General features: G+C 35.9%; 2 protein-coding genes, 1 long non-coding RNA gene and 1 pseudogene across 3 annotated transcripts; 1 reads left to right on the top strand and 3 right to left on the bottom strand.

Annotated features, from left to right (window-relative positions):
* The first annotated feature begins 444 nt into the window (after positions 1-444).
* LOC141843973 (uncharacterized) lies at positions 445-944 on the top strand (annotated as a pseudogene).
* Positions 945-2,918: 1,974 nt separating this feature from the next.
* On the bottom strand, positions 2,919-3,566 carry LOC141843778 (uncharacterized). The gene is made up of 3 exons (XR_012603067.1): positions 3,416-3,566; positions 3,199-3,329; positions 2,919-3,129 (listed from the first exon to the last, which is right to left on the bottom strand). It is a non-coding gene; the product is annotated as an uncharacterized LOC141843778 (long non-coding RNA).
* A 1,653-nt stretch (positions 3,567-5,219) lies between these two features.
* LOC141844306 (outer envelope pore protein 16, chloroplastic) lies at positions 5,220-8,891 on the bottom strand. The gene is made up of 6 exons (XM_074732342.1): positions 8,702-8,891; positions 8,579-8,630; positions 7,451-7,482; positions 6,728-6,761; positions 6,577-6,644; positions 5,220-5,539 (listed from the first exon to the last, which is right to left on the bottom strand). Exons 1-6 carry the CDS (start codon positions 8,813-8,815, stop codon positions 5,399-5,401), a joined length of 441 nt encoding a protein of 146 aa, XP_074588443.1. The 5' UTR covers positions 8,816-8,891; the 3' UTR covers positions 5,220-5,398.
* A 1,521-nt stretch (positions 8,892-10,412) lies between these two features.
* Positions 10,413-14,593, bottom strand: LOC141844492 (DNA replication complex GINS protein PSF2). Its single transcript, XM_074732526.1, has 8 exons — positions 14,284-14,593; positions 14,141-14,215; positions 13,916-14,030; positions 12,128-12,227; positions 12,011-12,041; positions 11,841-11,933; positions 11,116-11,268; positions 10,413-10,718 (listed from the first exon to the last, which is right to left on the bottom strand). The coding sequence occupies exons 1-8, from the start codon at positions 14,329-14,331 to the stop codon at positions 10,701-10,703; spliced, it is 633 nt and encodes a 210-aa protein (XP_074588627.1). The 5' UTR covers positions 14,332-14,593; the 3' UTR covers positions 10,413-10,700.
* Positions 14,594-15,269: the final 676 nt, after the last annotated feature.

The following is a 15,269-nucleotide window of genomic DNA, read 5'->3' as shown; positions in this document are numbered from 1 at the left end:
TTTATTTTCATAGTTAATGAAAAATTATTATGAAGTTGAGTTAGTTATTTTTAAAATTAATTGAATTGTAAAAATATATTATATAATATTATTTGAGGAGTTTGAAAATTTTATGATATGGAATTGAGATAAGAAATTATCATTTATTAATATTTTATAAAAATTTAAAATATGAATTATATGAATTAAGCTTAGATTGAATATTAGAATTAGATAAAATTTTTAATAAATTTAAACAAGCTCGTCTACGCTCCTTGGTGTTGACTTTGAGCTTACGAAGTCAACAGATCCATCGTCGTCATCGACGTGGAACTACGAGGCAATAGCAAGGCGTGCATGGCCGCCACCTGTCCTCCTTTCTCCGTCACTCGATCTCTATAAATTTTAAATCCTTCTGTTTCTGCTTCTTCAAACAGGGTTCCGATCGAAGGTATTCCGTCGAGAATGGCGCAGCCGCAGAGCCCCGCCTTGGGATACGTCATCGTGTACGTCGTCGACGTGGCCAAGTCCGTCGACTTCTACTCCACCGCCTTCGGCTACACCGTCCGCCGCCTCGACCGCTCCCACCGGTCGCAGATTCAATTTCTTAGCTGTAGAATTTTATCGTTTGGTTGTTTATGGACGACTGGATGCGGCGCGCAGGTGGGGGAGCTGGAGAGCGGCCCGACGACGATCGCCTTCACGCCGCTTCACCAGAGGGAGACGGAGGGTCGGACGGGGGCGGTGTGGACGGCGGAGGTGGAGGAGAAGGGGAGGGGGCGGTGGAGGTGTGCTTCGACTATGCGGACGTGGAGGCGGCGTACGAGCGGGCGGTGGAGAAGGGGGCGGTGCCGGTGAGCGCGCCGGAAGTGAAGGAGTGGGGGCAAAAGGTCGGCTACGTCAGGGACATCGACGGCAACGTCGTCCGACTAGGAAGCCACGTGGCCGAACCTCGTCGCGTTTAATTACATTAATAGCTAGCATGTTCCCGTATACGTACATGAATAAACGTAGACAATTACAAGAGTTGAATGGATGTCATTAGAACTTGTCAATTTAGATTAGATTTATTGGATTAATTTATCCCATCAAATAATTTAAATGGATTGAAATTTTATTAATCTATTATAAAATGTATTCAGGTGAATCGATTCGTCTAGGTTCGCGATCCACATGATTGATCCGTAAGTCGAAAAAAAATTATTTATTTATTTTTAAATTTAAAATTAATAAAAAAAATTTAACGAATTAGTGGATTGATCCATTTAAATTGCAATATAAATTTAAAATTTTCGACTTGATCCGTTTAAATTATAATTCAAATTTAAAAATTTTAATATTTTTTTATATTTTTGATAGGCTTGTGGATTGACCCATTTAATCTGTGACCCATCCTAAATTGGATTGAATTAAAAAATTTTCAACTCCAAATTGATGGATCAGCCTATCGTACTCTGTCATATGACGAATTTATGATAGGTTGGCCTTCTCCATCATGAATTAATCCATTTGACAACATCCATTCTAAATTTTTAATATTAAATGCTATGAATTTGAAGCAAAGTTTGATTCTTTTAAATAAATAAAATAACTTGATCTTATAAAATTTATATTTTAAATCATGAATGTTCATTTAGTACGAGTACAAGGTTTTCTTTTTATGGAAGATAATTAATGATGATCAATTAACTTAAATTAATTGGAATATTTTTACATAATATAACAAAATTAAATCAGTTATTAGTTGTTAAATAATTTAGTAAAAATAAATTTCACAACTATGAGGAATTTAAAACTAAAAATAAATGTAAATAAATTTAATTTGATAAGAATTTCAATTCTCTATAACAATTAAATATTTTTAATAAAAGAAATTTGTCAATTTTATGATTTATAACTAAAAGATTTTTTTAAATACAATAACATTAACTTGACATGAATTTTAAAAAAATGTTCATAGACTCAAAATATATATACATATATAATAGCATACTAAGACATAAAGAACCTTGTCAATATAAAAATGAGAAGGTGAATGTGGAGTGACAATCCGACCATCCTTCCTAATGTAAACACACATCTTTCATCTCCAATATGAAATTTCTGATTCCATCCTACGAGACCCATCAATACCAACATCAAGATGCTCATACCTTGTATGTTGTCCTTTGCTTTTATCTTTAAAGAGAGGGTTTATAGCGGACCTAGGGTAAGACCTACTAGAAAAGACCATGAACCGCAGCCTAAGCCGGGAAGAGTTACAAGAGACAATCAAACTCATCTTGTCCTTGAGTGGGAGAGGAAGAGTTTAGGCAAACAAAACCTATCCTTGTAAGTGGTGGCATCCGACTAAACTCAAAATTTTAAGTGCAACAATGTTCATGTAAGCTTGTATTACCAATTTCATGAGCTATATCAATTTCATGAGGTATATCAATTTCATTCTAACAAAGGTCAAATTTACTAATGATAAGCACAATGAAATCCGCCACCTTATTCTGCAAAAGAAAAACTTAGTTAATCTAAAGAAAAAAATTTTGGTCTAACTAATCTACGATTTGACGAAATAGCTTCGGTTAGTTCCATTCAACTAAATAAATCAAATAGAGTACTCCTTATCCCACTTGACTACTTAAACTGGTGAACATACCAGATAAATTTAAAGTACACTTTATACTTACTCAAAAAACTGACCTCTAGAATATTTGTCTCATTTGAAATTCAAATTTTGATCCTCTTGAATAAGGTATATTTACCATTTACATGATGAGTTTGAATGCAATAATATTTTTCCTCACATTCTGTCAAGGTATCAGAACATTTCATTATCTATATCAATTTCATTCACAAAGGTCAAATTTACCAATGATAAGCACAATGAATTGGTTTCATTCACAAGCATTCAGATTCATCAAAAAAAAACAACAGATATCTGATGAAATTCAAAGGTCATCCTTCCTTTATTGATTCCAAATTTCATGCGAATTTTCCAATTGTGAATTAGATCATACGAATATCACACTGTTGAATTGAAATAAGGAATGCATTGAAGAAGAAGATGAAACCTGAAACTAGTGTAGAACACACAGAAGTGAAGCTCACCTATGAAGCCAGATGAAATGTGAGGCAGATACAGAACACCGATCGAACCTGTAAAGTACGATTTCAAGTAGAATAGTTTGTCGAAATTCCATGAAGGGAAGATAGATAGCGAGGTACCTGCAACCAGAACCATGGCAAAGAGAGGGCAGATCGAGAGAAAGGAGTTCAGTAGAGAACGATCGAGTAAGCTACTTGAGGTCGTTTCCCTTGGGTTCGCCGGATGCGGGAGGATCCACCGGAGGCAGAGTCTGCAAAGGCGATATTAGGGATTGAGCGGCAAGATGGGCGAAATAAATGGTAGAAGAATGAGAGGAGGAGGAGGGAGAAGACGGACGAGGTCGGGCTTGTAGATGTTGTGGACGATGGAGGCTCCGGCGAGGAGAGAGACGACGACGACGGCGCAGGACCAGGCGAGGGATGGCGTGCCGGACGGCGGCCTGCCTCCGCCGAACTTCTTGCGGCTGCCGCTCATCGTCGTTGTTTGTCGAAGGCGGCGGCGGCCGATCCATCGCAACACGCGACTTTTATTGGAGACGGAAAGAGAACAAACGCGAAGAGTATCGGTATCCTCTCTTTACAGCCGTCCATCCTGGACGGATTAAATCTGAGACGTTCTTTATTAATTAATCACTGACCGTTCAAAATTAATCTAATCGGATCTGACGGTCGTAACTGAAAGAACACTTAAAAGGGTGAGTAAAAGATTAATTAAACAGAATTAAATTCAAAAGTTCGATTAATATCATTGCTGGGAAAACATGTGTGGGATAATGGTTACGCCCGCTGATTCCAAGTTGAACAGCTGTGCTCCATGTTAAGTTGATTACGATGGAGCAGAATTATAGAAAAGGATAAGATTTAAATTTCGATGAAGTCGAGCAATATCCTCTTCCGTCGTGATTAATTGTAATTTCTCGATTTACCTCCTTACAGAAGGTGGTGTGGCCGACCGTGTGGGGCTGTTAGGATGACGGATTCCACCTTTTTGCAGAGAGTTGAACAGGTATATGCACCAGTAAAATTAAAAGTAATATCATATTAATTATGTATATTAAGTGCAAGAAAATAAATTTTGATGGTTCTAGAAGGGAGCTTGAGCGACTAACTGTAGACAATCTTTGACCATTAAAGTCAGAATCTCATAAACGATTGGAGAGAAGGGCGGACGACCGTAGCGTCCAGACGAGCATATATATTTCAAGTGATCGGTATAAATGGAATTCAACGATTCGAGAAAATAGTCAAGAATGAAAGTTGATTTAGCTCCAAACAATCGGAGGATCCCAATCGATCGAGATTGCAGATAATGTTTATTACTGAATAAATGTTCCAATCGTGTTAGTAGACTCCTAGACGATCAAGGGGTGTCACGTCAAAGAAGACCTATAAAAGAAATCACGATGCAAAGCTTTCCAATAATCTTATTCTTAATTAGTTTCAACATGCTCTTGCTTATTTAGTGCTATTTAGATGTTACTTCATTTACTTGTTGCAACATCACATTTCACTTTTCAAATATAACAATTCGAATGCAATATTATAATATAATCGTACATTATTTTATTTTCATGTATTTTATTTTTAGATGCAGATTTCTCCACCGCTAAAATAAAAGGATTTAATCATAATAGCATCTTTACAATTTATGTTAAAAAAATCTTATATATTTAATTTAAAAAATATTATTCTTAAATTAATCATTATATATATATATATATATAATATTAAAAATTTTAAATTTAGTTAAACATTAAATGGATTAAGTCCACTAACCTATTAACATTTTCACTTTTATTTTAAATTAAAAAAAAAAAAAATATCTCAACTCGCAGGCGCGAGTCGATCTACATGGATCGCCGGCCTAGACGGTTCAACCCACCTAGATCCATTTTAAAATGAATTAATAAAATATTAATCCAATCCAATTAAATTATTTGAAAGAACAGACCAATCCAACAATTTAATCCAAATTGACGATTCTAAATTTGGTTAGAGAAGTTTGCTGCATGATCTAACAGTCAAGTATGGTCTTAAAATGGCTTGGGAGGCTTGGCCACCAAAGACTGATCATTTGTGAATCTGATTCAAAGGTGGCACAATCCAATAAGAGAAAGTATTTAAATTCCTTTGAAGGCCAATTGAACGTATGAACTGACTTACCCTTTTCATTTTATTAGCTATGAAAAACTTGCAGTAAACATGAACATAAGATCCCATTTGATTCAGCTCTCTAACCTTACTAATCAATCGAGTTCGAAAGCAACGAGACCGACCTTATTGCGGAAATTTAGATAGTCGCTGCTCGAGAGGATCTTGATCAGGTGAGGTAATTGATAAACTCGGCGGCAGTAGCTACTGCACCAGCTGTGATAGCATCCTTGAAAACCTTGTCTCTGTTGTTGTTGCCGGCTGCGGAAATGAGCAATCCGGTAAGGGCTCCGCCAAGCATTGCATTCTTCTGCAAAGAGTCGAAACTGGTTAAACACAAAACGATCTCGATAGCCTAGCAATGTCGTCGATGTTGGTCCCAAGTTAGGTGGAAAATGTTTATACCAAATCTTGGTATGATTAAAAACTATGGATGCAAATTCTACAATCTCATTCCCTAAACACTCAATCATCACTTAACACACTAACAGTTTGATCATCTTGGACAGATGCTTAAGGTACCAGACCAAACTAATCTTCAGAATTCGATCGAATATGCCACCGTAAATCACCTTCGTAAAACCATATTTAACCAAAATAAACATGATAGGTACTTATCAATATAGAAATAGAACAGCGAATGTCAGTCCCAACTCCCAAGCCTAGATGAACTAGGTTGAGGGTTGTGTAAAGAAACCAACATTAAAATTTGCCTAAAACTAACCTTCCTTTCATGGAGGTTTCTGGAAAGGATAAAATTCATGTGGCCCAAATAGTTTGGACAAACATACCTTGTTTGATGATGATGACTATGATGACGGCGACAACTTATCATTATAAATATGGTGGCAGGCCTTTGGCCATCCACTTCATCAAAATATATACATTTCCAGAAATGTAAAACACCTCAGCGTCTATGCACTCAAGGATTAATCATGTGGAAATGGAAAGAAAATCATCGCTATCAACAATCTTGAAGGCTTGAATAGTTGTGCTTTGCTAACAAATGTGATGGTATAGCTAGACAACCTACCACAGAGCATTTTAGACTTTAGTTCACTTTGTTGAAGCTCAAGTAATAGATCGAGAGACAAAACATTAAGCAGATACCACAATAAGAAAGGTGACAAATAAAAAAGGAAAACCTGTTCTAACAATGGCAGACAACTTGCTCAGATTGTTGAGTTAGCGAAAGAGATGGGTATACAGTAATATGTAACTTGGACATTATAAGATGGTGTAAATAACTATTATCAAATGGGTGATGCAAATTGAGGAATCAAAACACAATATAAGAGAATCAACTAAAAACAATTAAATCCAGCATCAAGGAGTCAGAAATGTTACCCAATCTTTTGTACCACGGACTCTTTCCATGCCATATTCCACTCCTACATATACTCCAGCAACAGTTCCTACAACAAAATGAATATCTATGACGAACAGACACAGATGTACAGAAAAATGAATATCTATGACGAAATGCAAGTAAGATTACCCCAGTAAGCTCCTTCTTTACACATTTTCTTAAGCTGCAATGGAATCACAAGGTCAGTGAAACTATAAAACAGTTCTGACCTCAGGAGACACCAATTTTGCAAAACAAATAAATGAGGAAAGGTATTGAGGGAACTTAATTCATATTTAGTATGTGAAATCTATTTATCAAAGTACTCTTATAGGTTTCATAAACAATGCAACATAAAGAACATTAAACTTCAGTTGCAGCTAAATATGTCAGGGTTATTTTTCCTGCCAAACGAAGGAGTTAATTAGTGAGATAAACTAACCAAACTTGTATGCAATAGTTACATGCTACATGCATTGAGCTTTTTTCTAAACCAAGTAGAATATATTGTTAATGGCATGCAAAGATAGAAGATAAAGAGAGCCAAAACTAATTGGGCAGGCTAATACAGCAACAACTATTACCAAATAGGAAAAAGATCTGAAGTGACAAACCATCAAAATGTTATATTTTGATCATCTGAATTCTGATAGTTTTACCCAGAAGAATAATGTATTCATGCTTTTTTCAAAATCTTATTGAGAAAGAAAAGAAAAGGTGTCACACAAAATTAAATTTCAGTTGAACATTATTTTATTTTGATGACGGCTTACTAACATTATGCTATGAAAGAGAAACAATTAGCTGACAACATAAAGCATGCACCAAATGTTGCTGAACTTTAACATTAAAAGAATATGATTTAGAACATACAGCATCCTCGAGTTTGCCTTTGCTGATACTCCCTGCAAAAATTGTAATTGCATGTCACATTTGTCTAAATAATCAGATTGCACTTTGAAATGTAAGATATCTCCTAGTTACATTCAAGAGTGGGAATAAGGTCCAACAAATCCCTGTAGTAAAATAGGTCTTTCAAGGGTTTTCACTAAACACATAAATATATAAAGGTGGAGAAGCTCGTTAATAACAAGTTGAAGACAATAGGACAAATCCACAAATTATACAGAACTATTCAATTAGAAAGCACTGAAATTTTCATAAATTCCCCTTCCAAAGACGCAATGTTAAATCAAAGAATAGAAACAAAGCAAAGAATAATCCAAAAACTATAGTAACTGAGAATTTTCATGGTAGATAAGGAAGGAATCTTCCTAAATAATTATACACAAATAGTAGTTCACACAACTGCAGAGCCACACCTTGATGATAAGTGCTCAAATTGTGTTTTCTTGTCTTTTTTATGTGTATCACTGATAATGTCTAATGATACTTGGAGGTGTTTTCCAACTTTCTCCTTGTGGGGCTAAATCCCCCCGATTGAGTTAACAAATGAAGGTAAGGGTTGGATGACTCCAATTTGAGATGCACTCAACATGCAGTCCCTCCTCTCTTGTCAGTATTTAGCACTTTCATCACCCATGGTTTTATATTCTCAAGAAATTGCATCGTATCGAAAGACAACTAGAGTCTATCCAACTTCTGACATAAAATCCAAAATATAAACAATCATGTAATAGGTGTGAATAAAAGAAGGAAAACATCAAAAGCAACACAAATGCTAATTGGTCCAGCTGCTCAATTCGTTCGGCAATACTTCTTAGAGAATGTTGCAATGGAGAATCATAGGCGAAGGTTAATATCCTTAGTCTGTATCAAGTTAATTTTATTCAGATTTGGAACCAATCTATGCAAGTTGCATTAATTCTAGTGCAGATCTTTCTTTTTTCATCACAATCACCTAAGTTCATTAATAACATCGGTATCTCATTTCGTAACCAACACGACAGATCACAGTAAATGAAAGTAAAATAATAGAATTTTCCTTCTGGCATCAGACACATTTCCACAACGCATCAAAAAGAAGAGCAAAGCGCCAACCTTTATGCATAAAGTGAAAGGTTTCCTCCGCAGCGACCCTGGAGGCAGCTACCTGGATTAACAAGCGGGTCAGAAACGAATCCATAGGAGCAAACGAACCGAAAGCACGGATTCGATACTCGCCGTTCCGATCTTGAGGAAGCCGTCGACGGTGCGGTTGAGGAAGGGGTTCCCCATGTCGATAGCCACGTCGATCCTGGGGGAGCTAATGGAGCCGGAGAACACACTCCTCGGCATTTTCTCCGGATCTAATCGGCGATCGCTCGATGGAACACGAAGCGGAGGAGAGAGGGAGAGCTCACGAGAACGGCGACACGGGAAAGCTAATGGACGGAAGGGAGAAGCTTTAAAGAAGTGGACGAGATAGTGGAATGACCAAAACGCCCTCCACGTGTAATTCAATTTCCCCGTAAATAATTCTAATAATTGTTTTTTTATATGAAAAATAAAATGTAATATTATGCATTAAATCCAAACATCATCAACTTTCTTATTTTGTTCTACTTGTGCTCGCTCATAAGAAAACAAAAGTACCAAAATCATGTATTTTTTAAAAAATAAATTTCTGAATTAACCGAATTTCCAAATTCAATTAATTAATTTGATTTAATCGATCTTTTATCACGTATAGCCACAATATTAATTGTAGTTGAGTCTATTATAAATTATCACAATACCGATTGTTCCTGTCTGAGATCGTTACAAGATGAGTCCATAGAGAGTTGGTCTCTATGTTGACAGGAATCACTGAAGACCCAAGGATAATTATATCGACTGGATAGCCTATGAAGTTTAAGAGAGAAAGAGAATTAAAATGTAATATGGGATATCCTAGCTTAATCACTCCGATGTCCAAGTTAGATCGCCGACCGGGAGAGATTAGGAAGAAGAACAATAGATGAGCGTATGTAGATGTAACAAATTATGTGTGCATGCGCATACCTTGACCTATGAAAACAGACTCCTTTTATATAGTGTAATAGGAGTGAGATATCACATCTACAGTAGAGAAAGTATCCTATCGATGTAGAAAAAGATTCCATCATCCATATCTCACACTGTAAAAAATCATACTACATTAATCACATGTTATGTTACCATGTTATTCCATGTGCTATGTCATTTCACGTATTACTCATGCTATTATTGAGCAGGCTAAGTTGGTTGGACTGGAGGGTTTAGCAAACTAAGTCGAGGAGTGTCAGGTTGGTGGAATTGAGCCAACTGAACAAGAGTATTAATTTGGTGGGGCTAAATTGATTAGGGAGTCAACCCTCATAGGAAAGATTGGGGAGTCAACCCTCATATGAAAGATTGATGAATCAACCTTCATAGGAAAAACTGATCAATCGGCCTTCATAAGGAAGACTAGTGAATTGGTCTTCATGAAGAAAACTAATCAGTCGACCTTCATGAAAAAGACGAGTGAGTCAGCCTTTATTGGGAAGATTAATCAGTTGACCTTCATAGGAAGACTAATGAGTCAGTTTTTATTGAGAAAACTGATCAATCGACCTTCATGAAAAGACTGATCAATCGATCTTCATGGAAAAAATTGATGAATCAACCTTCATAAAAAATTGGTGAGTCAACCTTCATGAGAAAGACCGATGAATCAATCTTCATGGAAAGACTGATGAGTCAACCTTCATGCGAAGGAGGTCGACAATTCAACTGATGAGTCAGCTCGACAATTAACATACCCAATGGAATCTATATTGACAAATTAAGAACTCACCATATGGACCCTTATATACCTCTGCAGATATGTGCTTGTATCCATCATGAAATACTGGAAAACGATAGAATCGTAATAGCATCAACGATCAAATACTCATCAATAATAAAGATATTTTTTTAATAAAAAGAAATAGAGGTTTATCTATCAATTACTTTCGACTTAGTCTGGTACAAAAGCAAAGGAAAAGAAGATAGAATTGTCTGAGTACAAACAAGAAACTAGCAACAACATGCAACCGAATGAACGATAAACTACATGGCCCAAGAGAACTCGAAGTAAATTAAACATAAACTTTAACAAAAGGTAAAATCCGTCACCCAAAACATATCGATGCCTCATGAAGAGTGAGTGAAATCATCAGATGGAGGTGAATGAGAGTTGCTACCTCGGCCGCAGATTCTGCAAAATATGAAAGAGCATAGCAAGTACTTTAAGGTTTGCTCAAGCTTACTCTTTTCGTAATGGTAAGAAAAAGTAATAAAGATCTCATTTTTCCATGCTCAGGTGCGATAAATCATCGCGAGGATTATGGTTAAGCCTGATTGAGGAGCAACAAACCTAGTTCATGCTCAAGGAATAAAATTTGGTCAAGTTTCGAATTGGTTTATAGCAAGTTGAAGGATATAACTTTTAAAACATTAATTTGGCCCAGAGATCAAGCACGCTGTGGATGATAGAAAAAAAGACTAAATGTAGCACATGAATGCCTCAAGTCACTTCTAAATCATAAACATCTAATTGCCATTTGATTCAGGTGTGAAGCCTTGTAATAATTACCAAAGCGAAACCAACTTACTCGTGTGCTGCGAGTTAACACTTGTGGTGGTTTGCTTCCTGGGATATCGTGTTGCTGGATGATTTGAGGATTATCGTGCTTATAGAAAGCTTGTAAAGTCCTCATCATGAACGGTCGCACTATATTTACTTCCATTGCAGAGAGATTTTTTAGCTGCAAAAAAAACAAGATATAAAGGAAGTCTGTTACGATTACAAGGCCATAAGGGAGGGCCTGTCCTCACCTTGGTAGCAGATTTGCAGAATAAATCTCGATCAAAAGAATAAATACTAATTTCTTTTGATAAAAATGGCATGAAATCTTTTCTACAAATGACTGTGAGAAAGTGGTAACAGGTGCTCAATCACTTTTTTTCAGAAGAATTTCTTCCTTTTCAATTTATTGGTGCTTTATTGGTAATAAGTGACTGAACATGAAAAAGATATAAACTAAGATGCCTAAGAACAATCCTATTGTATTTATGATCTGCGACTGTTATTAGTTTGATACAAGATGAAAGTGCAAAAAGGACTAAACATATGGTTTATCATCCATGTGTTAGGTTATTACTTCCTAGGCGGTCAAAATTCTGTTAGAAAACCATATTGATTTAAGTTCCAAGTTAGTGTTCCAAAGAGTTGATGCGCCTATTGTGTATCTGTATCTATGTATCCAGATCATATGCGAACAAAACAAATTCAAATGCCCTGAAATGGTAGGAAAAAAAGGATTCAGTTTATACATACCTTCACTGCGTGTGTACGACCAGATATATTCTCTAAGCCAGATTCCACCTTATGAAACCTCACATCTCTGATATCTTCAATTAAAGATCTCACCTGCACAATTAGGACTTAGAAAAGCGAAGAGAAAAACAATACTATATTGAAAATTGTAGGTGTGCACTCAATCTCACCATGTATATATCCTGAATATCATCATGAGCACTGAAAATGATTATTTGGCATAGATAGAATGTCAAAAATGGCAACAAAATAAGGAAACACAAAGTATACATGGGATTGACACATACTGGTCAAACAAAAGCTTTGAAATTTCAATGTAGTGAAAAGGCAATGGTTGAAATTCCCTAGGTGTCTCTCTTTCTGCTTCAAGTACTGGTGTCAGTTTATCTACAGATAAAAATCAGCAAGACAGCAACTTAAGCCAAAATGGTGATATCATTCAATAAAGCTAAGCTAATACAAAGCAAAACATAACAACGACAAATAAGAAGTTTAAGACAATCAATGCTAACAGCAATATCTGGAACAACTAACAAACAGGGATCGAGAGAGTTCAGCTGATTTGGGGGAACAAAAAACAAACTACTTTGGAAAAGCTATGTCTACTTATGTGTTTTCCTAAATATTAGTAGTTTGAATGGCCCATGAGACAATGTGTCTCAGTACAGGCAACCTTCTATAAGGATCACATTGTTTGATGCTCTAAGCCTTCAATTAATGGAATTGTACATAGTCATCAAACACATTACATATGACACTAATCACAGATAATTTCAATGAAAAATGGAAGATTTACTTGGTAATTAGGTAGAATTTGCATTAAGTGCATTAAGGATGCAATAAATGGATCGGAAGAATTTCCACATCAGTCAGTATGTATAAGAAAACAACTAGAAGACAGCATGAAAAACAAGAAATGACACTTCTCCCGATTTCTTTATATCCACTTGGTGCTAATTCATAGAGTCCTGATAGATTGGTTAAGGTATTAGGTGCCAACCAAAGACTATATCAGAGAAAATAAAGTATAACGAGATATCAGGAAAAATATATAAAAAAAAAATCAGGATCTACCAGATTGGCATGCCTATTAATCAAAAAATTAAATCAATGCATCTTCAAGAATGCTGCCTCTGCCAGCAAAGCACTAGATTACAGTGGAGGCTAACCATGGATATCATATTGAGAGTACACATCCAATGGCTAAAGATAGATAAAAAAATTCTTCCCAATTTTCAAGCAACAGAACCAAGAGAGTTCAAACAATGCTAACAGCAATATATGGAACAACTAATTCACAGTCCATAAATATAAAAACTGAGATTTAGACAATGCCAACATACAAACAGGGATTAAGAGAGTTCAGCTGATTTTTGGGAACAAAAACAAGTTACATTGGCAAAGCTATATCTATAATGTGTTTTCCTAAATATTAGTAATTTGAATGATCCATGAGACAATGTGTCTCAGTACAGGCAAACTTCTATAAGTATCACATTGTTTGATGCTCTAAGCCTCCAATTAATGGAATTGTACATAGTCATCAAACACATTACATATGACACTAATCACAGATTATTTCAATAAAAAATGGCAGATGTACTTGGTAATTAAGTAGAATTTGCATTAAGGACACAATAAATGGATAGGAAGAATTTCCACATCAGTCAGTATGTATAAGAAAACAACTAGTAGACAGCATGAAAAACAAGAAATGGCACTTCCCCAGCTTTCTTTATATCATAGAGTCCTGGTAGATTGGTTAGGGTATTAGGTGCCAACCAAAGATTATATCAGAGTAAAATAAAGTATAACGAGATATCAGGAAAAATATATAAAAACAATCAGGATCTACCAGATTGGCATGCCTATTAATCAAAAAATTTAATTGAGTCTTCAAGAATGCTGCCTCTGCCAGCAAAGAACTAGATAGAGTAGAGGTTAACCATGGATATCATACAGAGAGTACACATCCGATGCCTATAGATACATAGATCAAAAAATCTTCCCAATTTTCAAGCACCACAAAAGCAACAGAACCAATATAGATTGCCACAAACTGAACAAACTCTCACCGACTGACATCCACTCTGGTGCACGGATGGTGCACTTCCCACGCTTCTTCAGAGCTACTGCTAGCCAAAGTGGTACTTTGGCAGCAATTTGCGGAAAGAAAGGGCCAAAATCTCCCTGTCATTAGAAGCGCACCGAAACCACCATGAACCCCACAGGTTCAGACTACGTATAGATATCTGCATATCTAGAACGAAAAAAAGGGACGAAGAAATAGATAAGATTACACAGATCATGTTCAAAGACTCCATTTTGATGTTGGGAACAATCTCCACCATTTCATCCTCAGCAATAAACTCCACCTAAAAACCAAAGCATGATTAAACATCGATCTATGTAACAGGATGTAATGAGGGATACACATACGGACCTCCGGAGCAGAGAGTAAGGAGAGCTGGGGATCGGACTGGCCAGCCATTGATGCTAAACTTAGCGGTTTTAGTCTACTCGAAGACGAAGTAGGGCTGACACTGAGCAGTGCTGAGTAATCGACCGTGAGAAGGAAAGGAACAAAATTGAAACCCTAGGTGTTACTTAGCAAGGAAGGGTGTCGGCTTCAGGGAGATCAGCGCCGCATGAGAATGCTGAGAGAACTTCAAGGGAGTGAGGGAGGAGGGTCGAAGGAGAGATCCAGGAAGGTCCCTGCGGAGGCGGAGAGGATCCGGAGCCGGCGCCGGCGAGCGGGAGGTGCGACTTTGCCGTAGAGGAAGAGCGCCGAAGTAAAATTTCTTATATGAGCAATTAAATATTTTAAAAAAATTTATATATTTAATATTATAATTGAACACTTAAATTTTTTTTAAAAAATTAAATAACTCATAAATAATATAAATAAATGTTTATCGCTATTCATGAACGTCTTAAATATTTTATCACGGATCATGACTTAAGATTAATTAAATTTATTTTAGGGCATATAAGCTTCTCATTTGAAAAAAATTTCTTAGAAATACGTCGTAGTTGGAATCGAACAATAAATCCCTAATTATCACAACCCGGATGTCCTACCATTGCATCATTGCCCCAAGGACATAAATGATTATCTTTACATAGATGATTATGAGATCGATTGTGTAGGATAGTTGGAACCACATATTCTATATTTTCTTAAAGATTAATCAAATTTAAAAATAAAAAACGTAATATAAAAAATATTATAAATAATCATATTTTTTATATTATTTTGGAAAAAATTAGAAAGGTGCTTTTAGTTATTATTATTATTAAATGAAATTTTATTTTAATATTTTATGGGCAGTCACCATCATAAACATCTTGTACATTAAAAATATGATAAATTTGATTATAATTATTCTTAATTTTTATCCTATCATTTTTTAGTTTTAGTTAAAAATA

The sequence above is a fragment of the Curcuma longa genome, chromosome 13 (assembly GCF_044706935.1).
Source record: "Curcuma longa cultivar G26 ecotype Majalengka, Jawa Barat chromosome 13, ITB_CL_G26_1.1, whole genome shotgun sequence".
Classification (NCBI taxonomy): domain Eukaryota; kingdom Viridiplantae; phylum Streptophyta; class Magnoliopsida; order Zingiberales; family Zingiberaceae; genus Curcuma; species Curcuma longa.
The sequence above is the reverse complement of the archived record's forward strand: the minus strand, read 5'-3'. Positions and strand labels throughout refer to the sequence as shown.